This window comes from Scomber scombrus, chromosome 7, assembly GCF_963691925.1.
Source record: "Scomber scombrus chromosome 7, fScoSco1.1, whole genome shotgun sequence".
Lineage (NCBI taxonomy): Eukaryota > Metazoa > Chordata > Actinopteri > Scombriformes > Scombridae > Scomber > Scomber scombrus.
Genome location: NC_084976.1, coordinates 24629704 through 24652890, shown reverse-complemented (window position 1 = coordinate 24652890; position 23187 = coordinate 24629704). Strand labels below are relative to the sequence as shown.

Sequence of the window (23187 nt, the reverse complement as noted above, 5' to 3'; positions counted from 1 at the left end):
CTTCTATGAGATAGGGAACAGAATCTGGTGTTAACTAGAAATTAGCCTCGGGAAGAATGGGCTACAGTCTTTAGTCTGTTATTTTCTTTATTCTGGGGCCATTCCCAGTTACAACAGGGGTGTTTTGGCTTGTGAACACTGAAAATTAAGCTGGGTCTGAATGCGTCTGCTTCTCACCGGTTGTGTAGATTTATGAGTTGTGAACATTTTTCATTTGAAATTACTCTGATTGTTTACCTTTAATAAGAAGCGGTTCATATCTTTTATTTTACAAGTGAAAGGCATATATTAAATAAAAGCCAACACAAAAAGGTCACAAATGTGTGCAACAGAGCAGTTTTTTTAACATTTGCACTTTTTCCCCTCAAAAAGACAATTTTCCACATAGTGCTACGCTATTATTGAAATGAGAAGATGATTTACAGATGCCTAGCAGGTTATAAAACACATTGTAGAAAAGTTATCAGGATGTTTGTTATAAAAAGACATGACACTAAGTTCAAATCTTGTAAAAAGTTTTATTATTTTAAGAAATGGAAGATGGATATACTACTCTATAAGTTATACAGTGATTACTTTCAATCTTTTGGGATGAAGAAAAAAAAGTAATGATGTCATATAAACAAAATGGGGGCCTGAGACACTTGGATGAGAAAATGACAGAGATGCCCTTGGGTCTGAATGACTGATTTCAGAGCAGAACATACCAAGGCTAAGCCATGTTTAAAAATCCCCTTTCATCCTTGCCTACACCCTGACATACATTTATCACTGTGTCCTCTCTGTTCAGACGTTTGTCTGTGGATGGACCCCAGCTGCTGCGTCACCCATCTCCTCGACAAATTAACATTTGTTTTTTTTATGCGCATCTGATTAGCGGCGATTATCTGAGTTTAATATGAAAAGATGAAAAAATCATGAACTTGTCAAAACGTTAAAAAGCGAATAATATGTATATAATAATAATTTGAGCAGATAGTTTATTAGCATCTTATAGGTAAATAAACGAGGAAAAGGTTTGTCATGTGTCCAAACTGGCATGCGCACCAAAAAGAAATGCGCACTGGAGGTATTTTTACGCATAAGTCCCCTGAGAGCATCGGACACACCTTACAGCATATTTAGTCCTCCTGATTGGAGATAAGGACCTTCATACCATTCTTATAATAATAACGTTTTCTCTCTTTATTACCTCAATGACACGGATATGCTGGTCCTTCACGCCTGATGAGCCTTGACAGCTGCAAACAAGTTTTTTTCCCCTTCAAGTTTGTGAAAATTCTCACGGTTCTCTCGTCCACTGTGGAGCTGGGAAAGGGTCCAAAGCCAGGATCCACAGAGGGAGAGGAGACGCGCACACAATATCTGCAAAGGAGAGAGAAACCAGAGAGAGAGAGAGAGAGAGAGAGAGAGAGAGAGAGAGAGAGAGAGAGAGAGAGAGAGAGAGAGAGAGAGAGAGGTTAAATATCTGGTCTACTCCATTTTCTTTTCAGTGCTCTTGTTAGCATGAAAGACGAAGATTCGGTCTCTTTTAATCGAAACGCAGATGAATAAACCGTTTTCCTGTAAATTATGTTCCATACAGTATGTTCCCCTGAAGGAGGTCTCTTGCGCACTTGGTGCAAATGTTTCATCGTGATCTTCAGCTGGTAAAGCATCCAAACTTAAGGTAAGATGACTACAAACTATTATTCATTGTCTTTGTAGTGTTTAACTATGATAACCTGATCATCATTTTCATTTTTACCACAACCGTATCTCAATTAATGAACGGCTGTGCAGCTGCGGTATAAAAAATCATCAGATGTTTGTATTTGTAATACGGTTTTAAATAGGTTATATCACATTAAATTAGACTTTAATATGCAGGGAGCAAATTTGTCAACCACAAAGTCTTTAGGCTATTTATAAATCCTGCACAGCTCAGCCTCACCTCTCTCCTGTTAGATTTCAACAAATTTAAACACCAGGGATTAAAACATCCCGTGAAAAACCGAAATAAACACCGTAATTTGTTTGTTTTTTTTGTCAGTCAGAATGATCAAATTATGATGATCAAATTAACCCTTACATCCCCCTCATTTGTGCGCACACGACGCGCCCTGTGAGCGCTCAAGCTGATCCTCCCTCACCAAAAAAAATCATTACGCGTTAATCGTTTCTCCTCCTGATCCATGAAAGACTTCATACACGACATGTGTGAAGATTTCTATTCGATGTAGCCTTTGCCCAAAACTTTTATTTGAATTTCTGAAATTATTTCTGCAGGTGAAAATGGATTGTCTGAGGCGAGCTCATGTCATGGGGAGAAAAAACGAGCTCCATCACATGACAGAGGACGTGCGTCGGCGGCTCAAAGACACGCATCAGTCTGTCTGCAGAGGAAGGTAAGCACCTCAAATCTTTGTGTCTCAGTAATCTGCATTTCAAACGCCTGCAATGCACATTTTCCAGTTTTTGTTCCCCAACTCTGAGCCGTAAGTCAAACCTGTTCATCTGGATAATGATGCATGAGGGCCATACCACAGGTGCTTAACCTCTGCTATGTGCCCGTTTTCTCTACACCTGAGGCAAATTCAGTGTTCCCTCTTTTGAGCGTGTAAAGATTCATGTGGGTTGTCTTCGCGCTGGTCATGTTGCAGATGTGTTTGTGTGCTAAAAACACACAAACAGGCTCCATTGGCTCAAAAGCTTAGAAGCGCAGATGTGGTGCTGCAGTCCAGTTGGCCCTCAGGGGGGTTCAATGAAAACAGGTGCAAGTGAAGCAGTTGAGTACTGACGCCCCCTTGCGTACAAATCAGTAAATTGCACCTTTCTCTGATCCTCCTAATGCACAATCTGAGAGGATTTAATATTAAATTCTACGCTTTTAATGCAGTTTTCCAAATATACCTCTTACTATACATCAGGCTAAATCTGGAGAAACTCTCTCAGGATATGTCTATTTCATGGAATGATACAGTCATTAAAAAACAGGCAATATTGTACTGTGCAAGCAGCAGAGACTAAATATATCTCACCAAACTGTGGATTAAACTAATTACTCTGAATCTTTTTATTTGTTCAACAATATTACCTGTATAGTTGTAGTGCAGTATAGTAATTTTCTGTTTCAGAATTTGATTATCTGATATTCTAGATGAAGATGCTTATTTTCCAACACATATATTGTGCTGTGAGTCCTCTACAGTCAGACATCAGAGCCTGTTTGGTTATTAGTGTAACTATTGTCATGTCCAAGGTGAGAAAGTACATTTTCTGAAGACGTAGCTACAGTACACTTTCAATCCAATCTATTTCTGATCTTTATCTAATATTGTACATACCAAGTGATTACAATTATATATTTATATACAAAGTATTTTCTACCCATTTTTGCAGTGTATTTCTGAGACTTTCACTGTGTTTTCAAAACGATTTATTAGACATTTCATACATCTAATTTTGCCAGGAAAGGACAAATACACTATATGTGATTTTTTTTCAATGTCTCACAGAAAAAAATTGCTATTTATAAAAGTTACCCATAACATTTTGGAGTCTAGCTGAAATGATTTGGACCCATTCAGCAACAAGAGCATCGGTGTGGTCAGGCGCTAAAGCCTGGCTAGCAGCTGGCGTTGCAGTTCATCCCAAACATGTTGGATGCGGTTGAAGTCAGTGCTCTGTGCAGGCCAAGTTCTTCCACACCAAAGTGGAAAAACGATCTCTTTATGGATCTGGCTTTGTGTTTATGGACATTATATCAAAACAGTATAGGACCACCCCCTAACTGCAATGTTAGAAGCACTGTCTAAATATTATTGTGTGCTGTAGTATTCATGTTTTCTAGGAGTCTATAGCCCAATCCATTAAAAGCAACCCGTGTCCACATACGTTTGGCCAAGAATTGTACGTCCCCGTAATTAATATGAAAGTGTGAATATAACTTATATATCTTATATACTGTATCTAATCAGTAAGATATGTTTTATTTATAATGAATCATTATTCCCCATTGCAGTTGTTACTATAATAAAAGATTTACTCCTCCAAACCAGTATTATTCACTGATGTTTATTTATAATGGTGCATATACAACCAGGCATCAAAGATCCATAACAAAAAAAGGTAACATATTCACATATATGACATTTCAAAAAAGCATCAAGAGGTTTGTGTATTGTTCCTCCGCAGAGCAGTTTGACTGTAGTTTATGTAGCATTTACTATACGGCACAATGGCGCATTAACCACTTTAGGACATGGTTATTTAAAGGATGAGAGCAGTAAGACCGACTCAAATTTACCGACCTTAAAAATATTATAAACAGATATATAAACTGCTTTAAGTAGATGAAATTAAAACCATCAATGACAGTCAGATTTAGTTTGGTAATCACATATTTAGTCAATTAAACTAAACATTCTGACAACAATCTGAACTGTCCTGACACAGTGATCCAAACCTATCTGTTACTACTGATACTGCCTGTTTGCTAACACAAAACAAAGGGACTAAATTAAATCTGAGCTGTAGTATATAGACTATTCAAAACCTTATACAATGATGTACTTAAAAACTAATACAAAAATCCTTAAAAGAAAAAAACAAAACAATACAAAAACTAATGTCAGATCGAGGCACTATTGGTCAGATGAGGGGGGAAAGGGAGCCATAATATAATGTGTTATATGTTCAAAATCCACTTAAATGACCATACATGATAATATGTATATTATATATTATATATTGCAGCAACACCTGGTGCACCTCCTGCATTGCATTTAGGCTGTAGTTCACACCAAATAAAAAAAAATAAGAGTGATTGCACAGGAGAGTAGAAGTGACATTATAACTTCCTATAATATAACAGTTCCTCACATTTATCACATAAGTCATAAAATAAACATTAAAAAAAAGTTTTGGGTGATGAAAGTGTACGCACATTTAAAGCCATTTCTAATTTCACCTCATGAATGGCAAATTACATTAGATTAGTGTATCCTTTTGATAGAGAAGTGCTTATATTGTCAGATGTAGTGTTCCATCAAATTTGATTTTAATCGTAATGGTAGTGTTTTCAATTACTTAACAAAAACTCTGGAAGTAAAGAAAATAAAGATCTCAGTACAGCAGCATCAGAAATATTAGTGTACAATAAGATTAATTTAGTGTTGGAAAACAACAAGTATGCATAGTGTATCATGAGCTCCAAGCATCAATAACATACCTGTAGAATATATCTTGCCAATTTTCACATGGAAGTATTGGATGTGTAGTATATTGATTATATCGCTCTAGTTACATTCATAGCTCTGAAAACTTTGAGATGTTTGTTTCTTGGTTTTTTAAATTATAGATACGAGGCAACTCATAGCAACTCCCTGTTTGGCAAAAGGTAGCAATTACTACATCAGTGGCATGAAATAACAGTTGGTTTAAATTTTAAAGAGCTCATAGGATACCCTCTAGTGGTGTTATATGTGTATGACAGGAGCCTAAACTTGTTTGCCTCGAATTAAAAGGTTTTACTTTGGTTTGTTTCACATCCCAACACAAGTATTTTCAAAAAGTGCATAATGTGGAGACATTAATTTCAATGTCAGCCACTAAAGCTGGAAGAAAGGTACATCTATGCCAAAGCTTGATTAATAGATTATGTTAAAATCCCTAACAGTACAATTTCCTTACATTGATTGCTAACATTTAGTGTTTAGAGTAGATTTGTGATGAACTGCACTGTATTTTTTTATATTGGCTGAAACCACAACAGCCAAATTGATCAGCTAATCGGAGGAATGTACATTATTAATCTGTACATTTGAGCCAATTGTGATATGAAGCCAATACAAGACAGGCACATATTGTAATTCTGTTGTCTTAACGTCAGTCTGGATACAAAATAAATGCCTGCAACTTTCACATGCAGCAAGTTCAGACAAATTATGTGTTTTTGAAAAGAACAAGCCACATTGCGGCTCAATATTATCGCTAGACTTTCATTTAGCAAACACAGATGCATACAAAGAGCGTCTAAGAAGAGAAAAAGATAGGAGGAATGTGGATGAGTCCCAAATATGAAGAAAAAGCAGCAGTGGAGAAAAAAAGCTCCTTTTCATGCTTTTTCTTTATTTGCACTTGCGAAGAGCCTCCTGCATCTTCTCTTGCACCTGCTCCATCTTCTCGGCCCACTCCTCGCTCAGCCCCTCCTCGTCGTCTCCGATGATGGCGGCGTAGCCCATGAGGGCGATGAGCCCGATGCAGAACAGGTAGGTGAGGCGTGTGCAGAGTCGCTCCATTGTGAGGCGGTCGCCTTGCGAGTGCTTCAGGTAGACTTCAAGGATGGGCTTACTAAAGAGCTTTGGTTTTCCCACCACGCCGTCATAGAGCGTGTGCAGGTTCTGGTCGCCCAAGTCATTGGCATAGCTCTCCTCAAAGTCATCTCTTTTGCGGGTGCGGAGCTCAGGCCGTGCCTCCACCATATCCATGAACTTTCTGAACTGGTTCTTCAGGTTCTCCTCCACTTGACAGTACTGACCGTCCAGCGTTTCCTTCTTGATTTGCACCAGCGTGTTGCGATTCTGCTGAGACAGCTCATCCAGCGCCCGGTTGACTGAACCAAACTCGCGCTTCAGGGTGCGGATGTCCTCGTCATCCACGTGGTGCAGCACCACGCGGATCAGGGATCCAGCCACGCCAAAAATGGGGTTAACCACGGCTGCTGCTGAGGAGATGGTGGCCACACACTCTAGCACTTTGATGAGGCCCTGCTTCAGTTTGGCCCGGTCCTCGACGATCTCCTCTTCCATCATGGTTTTTCCAGGTGGTGCAGAGGATGAAGTCACGATGTGAAGATCAATACGTATGTCTGTGAGAGATGGGGGAGAGAGAGATCACAGTTTACTCGAACTGATGGTGTTCAGGATACTGTTGACACATTTATAATATTATAAAGGCATTCTGGCACTAAAGCAGTAATTAGAACAACTGGATAATTTTACTGTAGAAGCTGTAAAACAAACTGTGGTTAGATTGTATTAGTTGCTGCATGAACAGTAACCAAACATGTTTGTTTTTTTAAGTTATATGATTAGTTTTGTTTTTTACTGTTTATTTTATTCATTTTTCTGGAATATACCTTCAAAAAGAGTGTGCCTCAAAATACATGACAATTCAGGACAATCAGTCCCATAATGAGCAACCATAAAAGAAAATATCTTAAAGACGGACAACATGAGATGGCATCAGTAATTTGAGGACATGCCATTCAAACCATCAATCCATGTTCTTTATAACCTTAACAATAATAATAATCTGCCTTTTTAAATTGTATTTTTTTTTTATTTATTTTTTACATATGATATTAAACTGAATCTAGTAGGATAAAACAACTTGGGCTAATGTAAATTTTAAACTAATATTTCCTGACATTTTTAGAAGTGAGAAAGTGAAGTAGTCAGATTAATCAACTATTGTAATTGTTAGTTGCAGTCCTAACTATAAGATTCAGGTACAAAGTAATGTATAGAACTCATTTGACAGCCATGATAAAGGAAAATGAGTCATTTCACTCAATAAATAAGCTTAAATACAAGCAAAACTAATCTAATAGTAACATTTACACTGTGCTGCTAACACTGAGCAGTCATCACTTAACCAATTATTATAGCTCTTTCATGGAATATCCCGGCAGGATAGACAAATGATTGTGACGGAAATGTGCTGGTTGGAGTGTAGGAGGAGAAAAGAGAATCATCTTACATCCAATGTTTTCCCTTCGAGCTCACACAGGAACCCTGCACCGTGTTGTTAAAGTGAGAAAGGGATCCTGATAATCGAGGATGATTGCTGAAACAAAACACAAACATAGATTCAGAAACAAGAAAACAATCCAGCACAGAAGAAGCTGCACAGGATTGATTTTGGTTCATTGTGTGGGTCTGAACCAGGAAGTGAGCAGATTTTTGTACATTGCTAGTTGCAGCTTTCAGCAATGAAGGAGTTAACAGCCTCTTTCCTTCTCCCTGACAGAGCTCCATTCAGCACTGGAGCCTTTCAGCACCAGGCTGCTCCCAATGTATTTCTATGGGCCGAGCTGATAGCTCCTCAGCAGCAGCGACAACGATCTGAATGAGGAAGGCATGCTGAGAGCTAGCAGCTGCTAAATGGGCGGGACAGAGAAACTCAACTCTCAGCTCAGCCATAGCTGAGTTAGAAAACAAGTATGCTAAGGCTGACTGAGCTGTAAGACTTGTTTGTTACATAACAGGAGCTGCTATCTAGAGGGACAAAAAGAACCAAATAAGGGTCAAAGAAGGACAATATAAGGTTTTTTTTCCCACCAATAAAAGCACAATATATGACTGTCACAGAGGGCTCAAGGACTTAAAGCATTGACAAAAGAGAGGAAAGAAAGGGTGAGTGTTCAGTGTGCTCTTATCTATCAATACAGCTCAATGACTTCCACTTAATAGCTCAGAATGTGTGTTATGGTGCTACTGACAAACACCACTCACAGATTGATACTGTTACAAAAATAGTCGTGTTGTGCTGATGACCACAAGGCCGAGTAAGTTCAAACAAGCCCCTGAGACACAAATACACATAATGAACAGACGTGTGCATGTGTGTGTTTGGCTTTCTTTGCTTTTTAACTACTTGTGTCCACCAGAGGGGGCAGTAAATGACCAATAATGAGAAAAGACACCCACAATATCCACCCTCTGATTTCAGCACCACTACTGTGGACTGACAGCAGTGACGCTCAGGAGCAGGATTTAACCCTTTAGTTTCAGATTCACTTTAAAATGATGTGTTTAAATGCATCAAATCAACAAAAACTATTCAAATATTTATCTTAATTAAATACTTGCAAAATTTACAATTGAAAAATATTGTAAGAGCAGATAAAAAAAACCTATAAAATGATTCCTTAAGGCCTTTTTAATGGTAAATCTTTTCAGCCTTTGTCCATAAAGTCATCTGCTCCTCCCTTAACTGGCTTTAAAAAAAATAAAACAAATAATGATTAGGTCACCCAATAAGAAGTGTTTTTGTTTCATATTTAGAGGTGGATAGAAATTAAATAATCAACAAATGACATTTTAATGTGCTATATGTCTGTTTTTACTTCACAGATTATGTTCTTCAAGAGAAGTCGGGCCTCGTATCGAGACAATACTGCAAACTGCAAGATGAGATGCAGGTAATGAAAGGGTTAATTACAATGTTTTGACCCAAAGCACTTCTCTGAAACATTATCATTGTAAAATGTATCATTTTTTAAATTGGGAGGAATATTCTGAGCTATATTTATCACAAATTGGATTATTTTGGTGCCGCTGACTGCAGCATTTCTGTCTGCAAAAAGAAAAATTAACCATTTGCGCAATTGAAATTATTCCTAAATGAAGACTTCACATGCAAGGACATTTCTTAAGTGAAAGGATTCATTATTTTGTTGCATTTTTAATCAATTTGGAGATAAATAAGGGTTGACTTATAATCAAATTGGTTAATATACTAATAATAATTGTCATTATGGCCCAATTAATGAAGTCAATTACAGCTGCTGAGTTAAAGTGTCCTCTGTGGGTTAACCAATCACTGCTGTGTGGCAGCATGGCCTTTAAAGCTGAAGACACAACACTCCCACTTCTCTGTCAGACAGTCCTGGCCTAAAGTTAAGGCTCAGTGACTCAGCTTCTTCAATAATAAACATTTATATAAAATCAAGCTATAGAAATATATATATTTTTGGTTATTTCTAGACAAAAACCTTCAGCTATGTTTTGGTTGTAAACAAAGTAGCTCTGTCTGGCTAATCAGGAAGTGTCATGCTACTCTCACCTGTTTCCCTGCAGTGGAGTGGCCATCTTGAATGTTTTCTATAATCACAGCAGTGCTAAGCTAACCAAAATTAACATCTTATATTGCATTATAATCGCTATAAAAGTAAATGATTAACATTGTTATGACTTATTTGGCTGACTTTCAGCCACTTGCTCCTGTGACATGACAGTTTGCTCTCTTGTTTTACAGAAGTCAGCCTGTGTGGTAGTTAGGGGACTTCTGAGGAAGTACACCCTTGAGGCAGTTCCAACAATAACTGTTCTAATGAAGACTAAAGTACAACAATGAAGGGTCTTCCGGAGGGCTTCTGTGTTTGTAAGTACTTTGACAGGCAAAACATCCCCTCACTAACAGCTCAGGACCAGGCAGCTGCCTTCCTGCCCAGCTCTGGCTCCCCCTAGCCGTCCCTCCATGTTTCCTTGTTAATGCACACCATAATGCCCTGACCCTCCCTGCTCTCTCTCACCAAAGATACACCAAAATACACCTGAAAACCTCTATTTCTCTGTCTAAATGTTGAATATACAGTCTCCATCTGCCTCCCAGCCAACATTGGGCTCCATTGGCCATAGCTGAACATAGGATTTCTTACCTTTTGAGAATGGCTCTGCTTATACTTCCCTCTCCACAGTCCCAACCCCGACAGCCTCCTTCTTCTTCCCAGCAATCCCTGCAAAAAAGGACACTTCCATGTATGTTGAATATGTAGGGGTGATCAAATTGGACTAAACCATTTATAAAGAGTTCAGAGAGCCCCAGAAACCCGAAAAATGGCCATTTAGGCCTCAAATATGTATAAGATCCAAAATGCCATTTATAATGTCATTTCAGTGCCCTTATACAGCAAAACCCACTCCTCAAATACACTATGTCCTACCCCCATGCTTTCAACTTATTCTGGTCCATACACTAGTCATACAGTTGATACTGAGAAGCGATTGTCTGTCAGTGCGCAGCTGAGCTCTCAGAGACTTTCAGCTGCCTTTTGTGCATTTGCCAAGGCCTGGAGCATCACTGGGAGACTGCAAATAGCCCATTGGTTGGTTTTATGAGTTCAAGAGACCCTTTTCTTGTGGACTAGACCAAAAAGACCGAAAAGACAATATTTTTATGAGAGTAGAATCCGACAAAGTAAAAGGACAGCTATGGATCCAAATGGACCTCTCCAAAAGAGCACAGGTGTATCCAAAGGCACAGAGGGTGCTCCAAAGACTCCAGGAGAAAAAAAGAGAAGTTAATCCACTTAAAAAAATAGATATAATAATAATTATGTTTTGAATTTACGAATTTTACCGTACAATTAAACGCTACGCTCAAAAAAATGCAGAATTTAAAGTCCTTTTGAAAGTAAAGCGCAGCGGCAAATGTACCAAATTGCGCAACTGGGATTGCATACAGTAAAGTTATAAAGGTCACAAATTAATACATATATTTCCCTTAAATATATATGTAGTAATGCTGACAGCACTGTGGTACAGCCCTCAAATTAAAATTACCGTCTAAATTACCAACGGTAGCTATCAGGTAGGCGAAAACCTGAGCTGTAAACGCACCCAGTTAGTGCGCCAGAGTAGTCCTGCAGTGAGCCTTAATCTGTTTCTTTACCCAGGCTTGAAAAAGCATAAATTCAGTCCAAACTTTATTGTTCGTAAAATCCTGCAGACAAATCCTAAGAAGTCGTTGTTGGGTATGCGACTGTACCGGCGGTTAAAGCTGTTATCCCCAAAATAAGCCCCTATGCAAATTGTGTTGGCAGCTGCCAGCAAAGCGTTAAAGGACAACCCTGTTCCCCTCAAAGCTCATGTCTATAATGTCTATGTATGCCGTAAATTATAACAGCACATAGTCACAAATACGATGGGCGTTTGCCTCCCTGCGTGTCCGGACCTGATTCCCCAGCAGGTTAAAGACCCCTCATCCCCTCTCTGAGACGTCAAGCCTCAGGCAACAGCAACACAAGAGAAGCCCTGTCCTCCCTGCACAGCTTTTGGTGGAAAGTGGGAGACACAAATGGAAATGATTGGAGGAATATCGGTTAGACATGACAATGCCTTCGTTATGTGCTCATGAGCTCTCCACATCAACGCTTAGACCTTTTATTGTTGGTTGAACAGGCGCATGTGGATTAATGCAGCACAGCCGGAGCTGCAGCCGGACGCGCACCTGTTCCCATCGTGCATTTGCTGCTGCAGCTGTCAAGCAGATCACGTTTCAGTCTGTGAAATGATAAATTCTCACAGTCCTACAGATAATTGTGAAAACCGCGCTTGTGCAACCTCAGATGTACGTGGGGTGGTGGTTAATAGGTGTAATATTTAGACTCATAGGTGACAAACAACCATTGTTGCAAAATGTACTTGTGATTATTAAAGTGTTTGTGTGTGTGTGTGTGTGTGTGTGTGTGTGTGGGGAGGGGGGGGGGGGGGGGCCGGAACGCTATGTTCGGTCTGAAAGCCACAGTGTTAACGTCTGTAGGCAGTAAACAAAAGTAAGAGCCAGAGATCGGCACCAATCATGTACGTAATACAGTACTGTGCAAAAGTTTTAGGCCACCACCATCATACAAACAGAAAATACAAGTACAAATATGTACACAAAAATTTAACATTAATTATGAATTATTATTATGAATTAAGGTTCCATTCCATTTAGGTTTAAATGAGGCAGGTTCCTGCTATTGCTCAAGTATAAGAGGAGGTCACACTAAATACTTGCCACTTTAGCCAATAGAAGCTGTCTATTTTTCCCCCTGTTTTTTAATACTGCATACACTTTTCCTGTATTCTAATTAAGAGAAAAATAATGATATATGGTCATTATACAGTAGCATTGCTAAAACAACAAATCTAATAGTGGCACAGTTCTGTATATCTGCAGACTATAAGCAAAGTGATGAGGGACTTTGAGGTGTGTCAGCTGAAAAAGATGATGTGGAAATGTCAGATTTTTAACTGAATTTGACAGATTTTCCTGCCATTTACAGATAATGGGGGCCGAAAACACACAGTCCTCTCCGACAAGTCTTAGGCCACCGTTGTTTTAGCAATGCTGTAATGACCATATACAATTATTTCTGTCTCTTAATTATAATACAACCAAGTATTCAGACTTCCCCTTACACTTGAGCAATAGCAGGAACTTGGTTCTCTTAAACATAAATGGAATGGAGCCTCAATTAATAATATTGAATAATTAATGTAAAGTTTTGTGTACATATTTCCTGTATTTTCTGCTTGTATGATGGTGGTGGTGGCCTAAGACTTTGCACAGTACTGTATATCCATGACCCTTTTTTATTTATTATTTTGGATTCATGCTTTCCTTTTATGTGCTTTGGATTGTATGTTCCTCCACATGCAGGCCTGTTTATTTGGATAAAACAATCTGCTTAGTTTCACTCGAATGCACATATCACCTAAGGTAACCCCGAACAAGCCTACATGATACTGTGAATGTCTGATTTCACTCATTGTGGTTTCATAGTGTGTAAAACAATAAATTAAATAAAACAAACAATAAATTAACAAACAGGAATGTTGTCTTTTTTTTTTCTTTTATTGAGAATCATTTCAAGAAATAAAAATAACAATAAAAAAAAGCTGTCTTTATTTTATTTCTTTAGGAAGTCCATTTTACTTCAGGTTTTCATGCGCTGCAGACACTTCAATGCATACTGATAAAAAACGGAAGATTAAACTGTCTCAATTTAATGATCAAGGGAGAATACATGAAAACATCCTTTGATTACAAGAGAACAATACCACAGCAGCATTTTAATCATATTGTTTTTATTATTATGTTCGGAGAAGAAAAAAAGAACAAAAGACACATTTTAAAGTCTTACCATTAAAACTTCAGCTGGTCATTCATCTACCAGAAACACAAAAGATGTTGAGCTCATAATTTGACAATTATAGATGCTTTGATTGTAGTTACAGACACTGTACTCGGGGGGCGCTGCATTGACACAGTAGCTGTTAAATGAGTAATGCTGTGCAACAGCTTTACATTGCCTCAGATGACATGTCTTCAATCTTCATTTGCAATAAGCATTTTGTACAGGCATGTAATTAAGAACAGAAAAGAAGGATGTGATGAAAATTAAAAAATGATGATAATTTAGAGCTAAAGTGATGTGAATGCAGTGAAGTTTAGCTGTGTAATTCAACTATGAAGAAACACCAATAATCATTTAAAGCACAGGGATCAAACTATCATGAGCAGACATGAGAGAAATCTCAATATCATCAGTACACATAAACTGAAAATATTACAAAATCGAACATTCACACAGTCCAGTGTTCTACATAACACGATGAAATGAACCTTTAAATATGCTCAATAGAAAACCCTGCATGACCTCAGCCTCAGCATCATTTTATCAGCTGCACATAATTCCTTCACTGCTGGTGTGGGATCCTCCTCTGTTAGGTCCCTGTGTTTCCTCAGGTGTCTCCATGTTCTGGATAAGGTGTCCATACTGTGTTGGCTCTGTCTGGTGGCGAGCCATTTTTCGTGCGTAGTACCTCCTGGATGCCGCTCTCCACGCCTCCCTCTGCAACGTCTGAGTCTCTTGAGGTAACTCGGATATTAGTGTCCTCCTCCTCTTATCCACAAAAGAGATGGGTTGTGAATACTGAGAGTCTATGATGTGGGGAAAGGCGCCAGGGCGCAAGGGGTTTGTCTGCTGACGGGCTATTTTTCGGGCATAATAACGTCTGGAAGCCGCTCGCCAGGCTGCTCTCTTCAGTCTCTGGGCCTCTTCTGGCAACTCAGACATCGGGACGCTCTTCTTCTTGTTCCTGAAGAGGACAAAAGGTAAGACGGGGTCACACAGAGGTAAGCAGTTCACTAAGCACTCCAAATTCTGATTGTTTTTTGTTTTGTAAAGGTTAATGCATTATTTTTATTTACGTGCTGCTGCTTTTTTGTTTTAAAAATTGAAATAATGAAATAAAATGATTAATACTTAATGATTAATCACTTATTAACAAAAAAACCCCAGGTGAATTAGTGAAAGAGATCTTTTGTTGGAGGACTATTACCTAACAACACCTTGATTGCTGATAGTCAAAGTTGTCCAGTTGTTAACAGGTGTAGTGAAAATGTTTCAGTATAACATCACATTACTCACAGAAAATATAAATGCGGGATTTTATTGTAGATCTTCCTTTTGATAAACAGGTAGCAACTTTAATAAAGTGACTGTAGGCCACAATTATTTAACTCATCTGTACTTATGAAATAACCCACCTCAGGTGTTCTCCCTCAGCCATTCGGAGTCCGCCTGGGTCTGCTTGAGGTTTCTCCCTCAATCTTTCTCTCTCTCTGTTCTCCACGTTTTCTAACAGGATAAGAAGGGAAATCTTCTTAGTCATGCAACCCTACAAACCAATCAAACACATCTTTACAGTGATGGTATTTAGTCAAGGCTCCTTTCCTCATAAGGCTGCTGCATAGTGTCGGATGCTGTTTGAAGATTTTTGATACTGGTGCCAATGAGTTTCAGCACTGATACCAAAATGACAGATTTCTCAATACCCCCCTTTGTTAAATATAAACATGCTATGCAACAAGGATTCACTTTTTCATGGACTATAACTACAACAAAAAATTAATTGACAACTATTTTGATAATTGATTCATCTTTTCTCTGATTTCAATTTCTTAAATGTGAATATTTTCTTGTTACTTTTGTCCTCTATGACCATAAGCTAAATATCTCTGAATTCTAAATTGTTGACAGAGACAAAACAAGACATTTTTGGTTGCACCTTGGATTTTGAGAAACAGTGATCACAATTTTTCACCATTGTCCGACATTTTATAGACCCACTAAGTAATTGATTAATCAAAAAAGTAATCAACAGATTTATAGTTAATGAAAATAATCATTATAGCCCTAGAACTGACACAAACAATATGGTCCAAGAATAAGGAAACAAGTCAATGTTGAAACTTTACGTTTTCAAAACTCTGTGCTGTGGACACTACAGCACTGACCTGGATCTGCGCTTTCCTGATGATCCTCGTATCTCTCCTCACTCATTTCCCACTTGATTAAAACTGTGTCGATATCACATGGCTCTTCTTTGACAATGATGCTGCTGGGAGACTTTGGCAGATTCCTGACTACCTCTGATACGCTCGAAGTATCTGAGGAGTGGGAGGTGCAGGTCTGGTCCAGACCCATTCTGCTCGGGGATGAAGGGAGAGCTGACTCATGGCTTTGGGAGGAGACGTGTGAGTGGGGTCTTGCAAAAAGACCTACTGTGGAAGGAGAAGGCAGAAAATCTCAGAGGTGGAAGCAACACATTACATTTAGACTCATTACTGTACACAGATGCCTGCATGAGTCTCTGATGTTTAAAAAGGATTTTCAAATATGATCTATCTATATATATATATATATATGACAGCATACTTTACATTTTTTGTCAGTCCATTAAACAAAAGGACTGGTTCATGCATATCCCATATATCATATAAAACATTAACTATTTTGATTTGGTTTAATAACGATGCTTTATTGCCAATTTCATACTTAGTAACTTTTCTTTAAATGTGCAAGCCCAGTTTGTGATATAGAGGGAGGGCAAAGCTTTTAATGCTTAACTAATACCTTTAATACGCTTAAAATATATTCAACGGCAGTGGTGGAAAGTAACTAAGTACATTTACTCAAGTGCTGTATTTAAGTACAATGTTGACTGACTTGTACTTTACTTGAGTATCTCCATAGTCTGGTACTTCATACTTCCAGTCTACTACATTTCAGAGGGATATATTATACTTTCTACTGTACTATATTTAACATTTATTTTCATTACTTTTCAGATGAAGATTTGACACAATGGATAATATAACAAGCTTTTAAAATACAACAGACTGTTAAAGATGAAACCAGTGGTTTCCAACCTTTTTGTCTTTTAACATCTTACAAAAAGCAGTGTTTAGTCAGGGTTACATCTTAGATGTCTATGAGTTGTTAACAGCTCCACTAAATAGTGATTTTGCCCTCTAAGCTTCTCACATGGCTTTAATTTCAATAAATGTTAAAATTATCCAATATTTCATCAAAAACCAAAGATTAGAGAAAAAGCCAAAAAAATGAAAACATTCAGTTCTGATTTGTGTATCAGAACTTGTTTTTTTCTTCTTTCCTCTCCCATTAATCATCTCACGACCCCTCAAATTTTTCTGGTGACCCTTTGGGGGGGCCCGACCCCTAGGTTTGAAACAACTGGACTAAACTAGCTAACCGTTTATGAAGTAGTTCATACTTGAAGTAAAGGACCTGAGTAATTCTTCCACCACTGATTAAAGGGGGAAAATAGGGTTGGTTAATTTTCCACCAGGCCAACAAACACACAACAGCCTGCAGCCTGCCTGATGTCACACAGAGGCTACATACATAAGTACACTACATATATATAAATTTATCATATAGACATTTATTCATATACAATAATAATAAATAACATCAGTAATAATAATAATAAGTAAGACACACACCACACTTTACATACATACATACATACATACATACATACATACATACATACATACATACATACATACATACATACATACATACATACATACACTCTTGGATTTTATACTATTTTTGTTCTATTACTATTGCTTTCACTATTCTTAAATTGGTTGCAATCTGCAACCTCACAACTAGATGTCACTAAATACTACGCACTGGTCCTTCAAATATGTATTTACCTCCTTACTGCGTTGTCAAGGTGCTGTACCCTAAAATGTTTACTCTGTTATACTTGTGTAATGAAATGCAACAATAAATTAAATGGTTAAATGAGGTCATATCCTAGCATGTCAACTAAAACAAAAGGTTAAGTGACAGATCTTTAACTAGAGAGGATGCATCTCTGCTCTAATAATCTTTGCACTCGTGTTTACTTACAGGAGATGCTCATTTCACACTCCTGCTGCCCTGCTGGCATCTCGGTGTCAATGCAGCCCGTCTGGAAACCCCTCTGCTCTCCCTCCTGCCTCTCACCGGAGGTCTGTGACCCCACCAGGCTGTGCTCGTTTCCCAGCAGCCCGCAGGTGCATCCCTGCCGGTGCAGCACCTGCAGCTCCTGCTCGATCTCCGTCAGCCTGCACTCCAGCCGCTGGATCTCTTTGTCCCTGTCTACCACCATCCGCTGGTACTCATGAGTCCTGGCACTGTTGACGCCGTATAGCACGTTTATTATCGAGTCTATCGCCAGCCGGATGGCGTTTTCCACCACCAGAGCTTCTTCGTCGCGCAGGTGAGGGTGCAAAGACCTGGTTTTGACCAAATTCATCCTCAAAAATCTAAGTGTTTTTACACGCCTTATGGAAAGCCTCAGGCAAGCTACGAGGACGCTTGGCTATTAGACAGCACACAGGCTCGTTAAAACAGTGTAGTCACATTTAATGCACGAAGTTGCGCCTTTTCGGTAATGTAAAACACGACAGTCTAAACAAGTTAAATCAAACTCATGTATTTTTGCTAATGTTGTTTCCACCATGTAGACCCAGAGATGCTTCCTGCGTCTTCTTCTTCTTCTTCTCTGTGTTTATTGTCAGACCGCAAAGGTTCATACCGCCACCTACTGTATGTGTGTAGACTCATGGCATTAAATCATCAGAAACCAGATTTTTCTACAGAACCCCTCCGCCCCCCATCCTTTTTTATAACTCCTCCTGCATTACACAGTCAACCAACCCCCCTTCTGATTCCTTGAAGTCTTGACCTTTACTCAGTAATGATTTTAAGATAAGACTTTTTTTCCTCAAAGGGGAAATTCTCATGAAAACAATGAAAACAGATAAGAAAGAGTGTTGAAGAGCAAACAAAATAAGACTTAAAGTAAATGGGATCCAATATATATATATTAGAAACATATTTAATTTTGTTGTACAAAATATGCAGAAATAAATTTGTCGAACAGTGTGAAATGAGTAGGAAAACAGAAATTGTGTTATATTCAAATCAGCCAATCAGGGACCATTAATGAAAGCCTTAGCTCCACTATTGGTCAGAAACTCCACAGCGGACCTTTAAGTCCACACCTGGGTGGAAAAAGAACAGGGCCAAATTAACAACAGGGCCGGATATTGAGCCACAATCATGAGTATCTAAATTTGGAGATGATGTCTTTACAAGGTCTCAGTAGCAGGTGCTTCTAAGGCAGTGGTTTGTACTTACTTCAAATACACACAGGAAATGGCAACATACTACTTGAATTGTAAGTCATGCACTGTGGCATAGATAAAAATACTGAGCAGGCCCACTTGACTCTGAATTGTATCAAGATGGCAAGAGGAAAATATCTAAGTGACTTTGAATGAGGGTTGATTGTTGAGGCAGGAGCTTATGTCACAAAGTTTGCACAGCTGGCCAGTGTTTCAGTAAGAACAGTGTCTAAAGTGACATCTGAATTTAGGTCTATGGGAGAAATACCAGAAATTGTTGTCTACAGTGCACATGTGATTACTGTAATACCTGTGCATTAGTGCAATATGTAAGGAAAAACAGAAAAGCAAATGATCAGACTGTGTCAGCAAGAACAGTCAACAATTACATAGAGAGGGATATTATAGTAGGGCTGCAGTGCATAAAGTCCTCACTACAAAGATGAATGTACATTTGAGAGTTTAGTGGTGCAAAAACCATCAGCACTGTTCTACAGAGATGTGGAGAAAAGTGATATGGTCAGATGAGTGATCCTTCATATTTTTGACAAGTGGGTGAAGGCACATACATTAAGCTAATGGTACAAGCCTCAATGCCTGAGTGGCTCTGTTATGCTGTGGGGGGTATTTTACTCACATGTTTGGGTCCGTCTTGTCCCCTTTAGAGGTAAGGATCTCTGCAAATCAATAAAAAGTTGTTCTGTGTGATCACCTTTATCCTATGATGAGACATTTCTATCATGATGGGAGTGGTCTCTTCCAGGATGTTAGTGCCCCTATCCATAGGGCACGAGGGGTCACTGAATGATTTATGATGAAAATGATGTGAATCATATGCTATGGCCTTTGCAGCCACCACCATCATCAAAATACCAAATGAGGGAATATCTTTTGGAAGAATGGTGTTTGTCCCTCCAGTACAGATAAGAGACTTGAAGAATCAATGCCCAGGAGCATGGAAGTTGTTCTGGCAGTACGTGGTGGCCCAACATCTTACTAAGACACACCCGTTTCTTCTTTTAATTCATCCCTTGTCTGATTCTTACTCCTCTGTGCCACAAAAATAACATCAATTAGTCACACTGTGGCATGAGGTGACAGACTTTCACTACCATTAATACAGGCACTAAACTTTATTTTTGTGCCTTCTGTAGCAGTGAATGTTGAAAGACGGACTAATACATTGTTTGATTTGGTCTTTTAGTAGGATTTGTTGATGATGAAGTAGAATAGTGCAGACCATATTATTTAAGCTGCTTAGTTGACAGCAACTACATAATTTATTACAGCATTGTAATTTCTGTAATTCTAGCAGTAGCTATTCAGAATATTGAATTCAGAATATCTTTTCTCCTGCTGAAAAGATGCATCATTGACCATTAAATACCTCATTTTCTCCCTGCTATAAAGCCGACTTAAGCATTCAATATTTGAACATTTTAAGGACATTCAACAGCTATTGTCACAATACAGGGCAGCAAAACACAAATTTATTGAAAATGTCAAAGAAAACTACTACAGGTCCCAGCTAGATCAATCTGGACTCAGCTTTCAATCTGTTTTGTTCTTCATCACTTGTTACCTTTCTTGCAAATTCGGTGAGATTGATCCATATGAAGAGCCCTACAGTGGTCCATTTATAACAGGGATAGTATTATTGTTTGAGTGCCTATCGTGTGCCCTGTGGGTGTTGTTTTCACATGTGGTGTGAGTTTTGAGTTTTCATAGTGGTGGCCTGATGGTATCTGCAGTTACTTATCCAGCAACACACACACACTGAGTTAGTCATTTGATTGTCCTCTTTTGTGTGCAGTGTGGAAGTGTGCTGGACCTGCTGCTGATTTTCCACTACGTGAAATGGCTGGATTGATGTCTGGAGAGCTGTGAGGTGCAGAGCAGCAGCTGATTAGCAGAGCCCTCAGAAAATACAGCCGACGTTGATGCAGCAACCAACCAGCCTCTTATCAGTGACCAGCAACAACACAGCAGGAAAGAGAAGCTGAGCACACCCAGCCACACATATCATATTTACCCGTATCAAACTGACTGTAACTCTCCTGGCTTTGGCCTTATTTTAGCCCTTTTATTAATTAATTTATTAGAAGCTATCAATAAATACTGTGGGTTTAAAAAAACAAAAAAAACTATACACTCTGTTGTCTTTTGTCAATTTCCTTAAAAGCTGGCTGGTCAACTTCGAACTGGGTTTTTTTACACATTATTTCCAGCTCAGAGCTTGAACAGTTTTCACTTACTGGATGCAAAAATGTAAACAAGATGGAATTTGGATGTTCGTGAGGGTGAACAGGTCATGCACAAAGCAATTTTGAACAGACATGATCTATAACAGCTAAAGTCAGGGAGGAAATGGAAAACAGCTCACAGTTCCTGAGAAAATCTCTGTTAGACCAGAATACATGTTGTGGTCAGAAACAGTGCTGCGTCTGTGTGAACCTGCTGATATTTGGTAATGACGGTGGGATAGAGAGACGAACCACTAACTCACAGTTCTTAGAAGCAGGCAAAACCAGAAGTCATGAAGGCAAGGCAAGGCAAGGCAGCTTTATTTATATAGAGCATTTCATACACAATGGCAACTCAATGTGCTTTACATAAAACAAACATTTAACAGTAAGAATTGAAAATAAAAAAACATAAAAACATGCAATTTGTGAAATAAAAATAAAACCCAATAATAGCAAAAACATGGAAACATTAAAACATACAATTAATTTTAATTTTGCCATTGAGATGACCGTTTACTGCTTCAGCAAATATCAAAGAAAGAAATGAAGTTCATCAGGTAGGCATCTGGGTCGCATTGATCTGGGGTGAGGAAAATCAAGACTATGTTTTTTTTAGCACGACTGCTAATTGTGTGTTTGAAATATTTATTTGGTTTTTCATTTTAGGTGTGATTATTTTTAGTACCTTTTTATTACTTTCTTTTGAATGCACTTACAGGATCAGGTGAGAAACAGTTTTTCGTTTCATTCTGTGTATGCAAATACTCACTGAAATGACAATATAGTGACTCTTTAATCTTGAATCTAAAAACCTACAATATGTCTTGACTGTGTGGTGAATGTGCAAACTATGGCCGATTTGTTACAGGGATAGCCAAAAGTAGTGTTTATAATGTGAATTCCTGGATATTAAATGTTCATCTGCAACTTTCTGTAGTGGTCCCAGTAATATATGTTGTTAAATTGTGCTGAAGTAGCATATCACATGACATGGTTAAGCAACGTTTAATTAAAAAAAAAAAAAAAGGTCATAAATGAAGTTGCAGGAACAATACTTTTCACTCATATCTTGGGATGTTACATTTGAACGATTATTTTAATTGTAATTATAACTATTCTAAGCAGTGATGGACTCAGGCTGTCAGGGGCAAAAAAATATGAAGGGCACCTGATACATTCAGAGCAAAATGATACGTTTACTAAAAATGCAAGGCTACATCCCCAATTTTATAGGGTGATTCAGAATTTATCGAAAACAACACATCTGTATTAAAAATGATTTCCTTTTTAAATATTAATTTTGTTTTGTCGGGGAAGGGAGAAGCAGGATTGAATCAAAGGAGAATTCTTTAGACCATAAATGTATAAATGGCTTCGATATGGTCCGTTTGAATGTTCCTCTCAATGGACAACAGCAGAAGATCTGAAAGCCCTCTTCACATCTGGCAATGTAGCATTCATTTTGGGGAGTTCTGTCTGTGCAGGCCTTCTCAAAAGGTCTTCCAGATTTCATAACAGTTTCATGAGGATCAGGAACTTTTTTTTCTTTTTACTTTTTAACATGCCGAGTCATAAGTTTAAATTCCACTGGACATCCCTTTAATTGCTGATGCAATACCTTTATTTCTCTCATTTCCTGCATTACAGTTGCATTTACTGTCTCTTCTTGGCATTCTGTAATCATAAGGTAACCCAGTGCTAATGTCTCCCTCTGCAAGTGAATGGTAATCCAGGCCCCCCAGGTCCCCCACCTCTGAAAGAGTTAAAGTCTAAGCATGTTGGTGGGGAAAAGCCTCTGCTGACTGTTGGAAATGTACGTAGGTTGCACCCACACCTGATGAACTGATAGGGATAGAACGATGAGTGGGTGGACTCCCCGACCACATCCAGATGTAGCTGTGAAGGGAGGGAG

General features: G+C 38.5%; 2 protein-coding genes across 3 annotated transcripts; both read right to left on the bottom strand.

Moving 5' to 3' along the window:
• Nucleotides 1-4049: 4049 nt before the first annotated feature.
• Nucleotides 4050-10485, bottom strand: LOC133983476 (protein rapunzel-like). Of its 2 annotated transcripts, XM_062422566.1 has the most exons (3): nt 10427-10475; nt 7744-7830; nt 4050-6850 (listed from the first exon to the last, which is right to left on the bottom strand). In XM_062422566.1, exon 3 carries the CDS (start codon nt 6792-6794, stop codon nt 6111-6113), a length of 684 nt encoding a protein of 227 aa, XP_062278550.1. In that variant the 5' UTR covers nt 6795-6850; nt 7744-7830; nt 10427-10475; the 3' UTR covers nt 4050-6110. The 2 variants fall into 2 exon arrangements, with proteins under 2 accessions (XP_062278550.1, XP_062278551.1); XM_062422567.1 differs by lacking the exon at nt 7744-7830 and having other exon boundaries at nt 10427-10485.
• Nucleotides 10486-13480: 2995 nt separating this feature from the next.
• Nucleotides 13481-18346, bottom strand: LOC133983683 (uncharacterized). The gene is made up of 4 exons (XM_062422844.1): nt 17768-18346; nt 15838-16104; nt 15088-15178; nt 13481-14636 (listed from the first exon to the last, which is right to left on the bottom strand). The coding sequence occupies exons 1-4, from the start codon at nt 18153-18155 to the stop codon at nt 14216-14218; spliced, it is 1167 nt and encodes a 388-aa protein (XP_062278828.1). The 5' UTR covers nt 18156-18346; the 3' UTR covers nt 13481-14215.
• Nucleotides 18347-23187: the final 4841 nt, after the last annotated feature.

Excerpts from the sequence above, each read along its gene's own strand:
- LOC133983476 (XM_062422567.1), bottom strand. The coding sequence starts at position 6,794 with ATGATGGAAGAGGAGATCGTCGAGGACCGGGCCAAACTGAAGCAGGGC.
- LOC133983683 (XM_062422844.1), bottom strand. The coding sequence starts at position 18,155 with ATGAATTTGGTCAAAACCAGGTCTTTGCACCCTCACCTGCGCGACGAA. Across the intron at positions 16,105-17,767 it reads GTGTGAAATGAGCATCTCCT|TAGGTCTTTTTGCAAGACCC; the intron begins GTAAGTAAACAC and ends CTCCTTCCACAG. Across the intron at positions 14,637-15,087 it reads GCTGAGGGAGAACACCTGAG|GAACAAGAAGAAGAGCGTCC; the intron begins GTGGGTTATTTC and ends TGTCCTCTTCAG.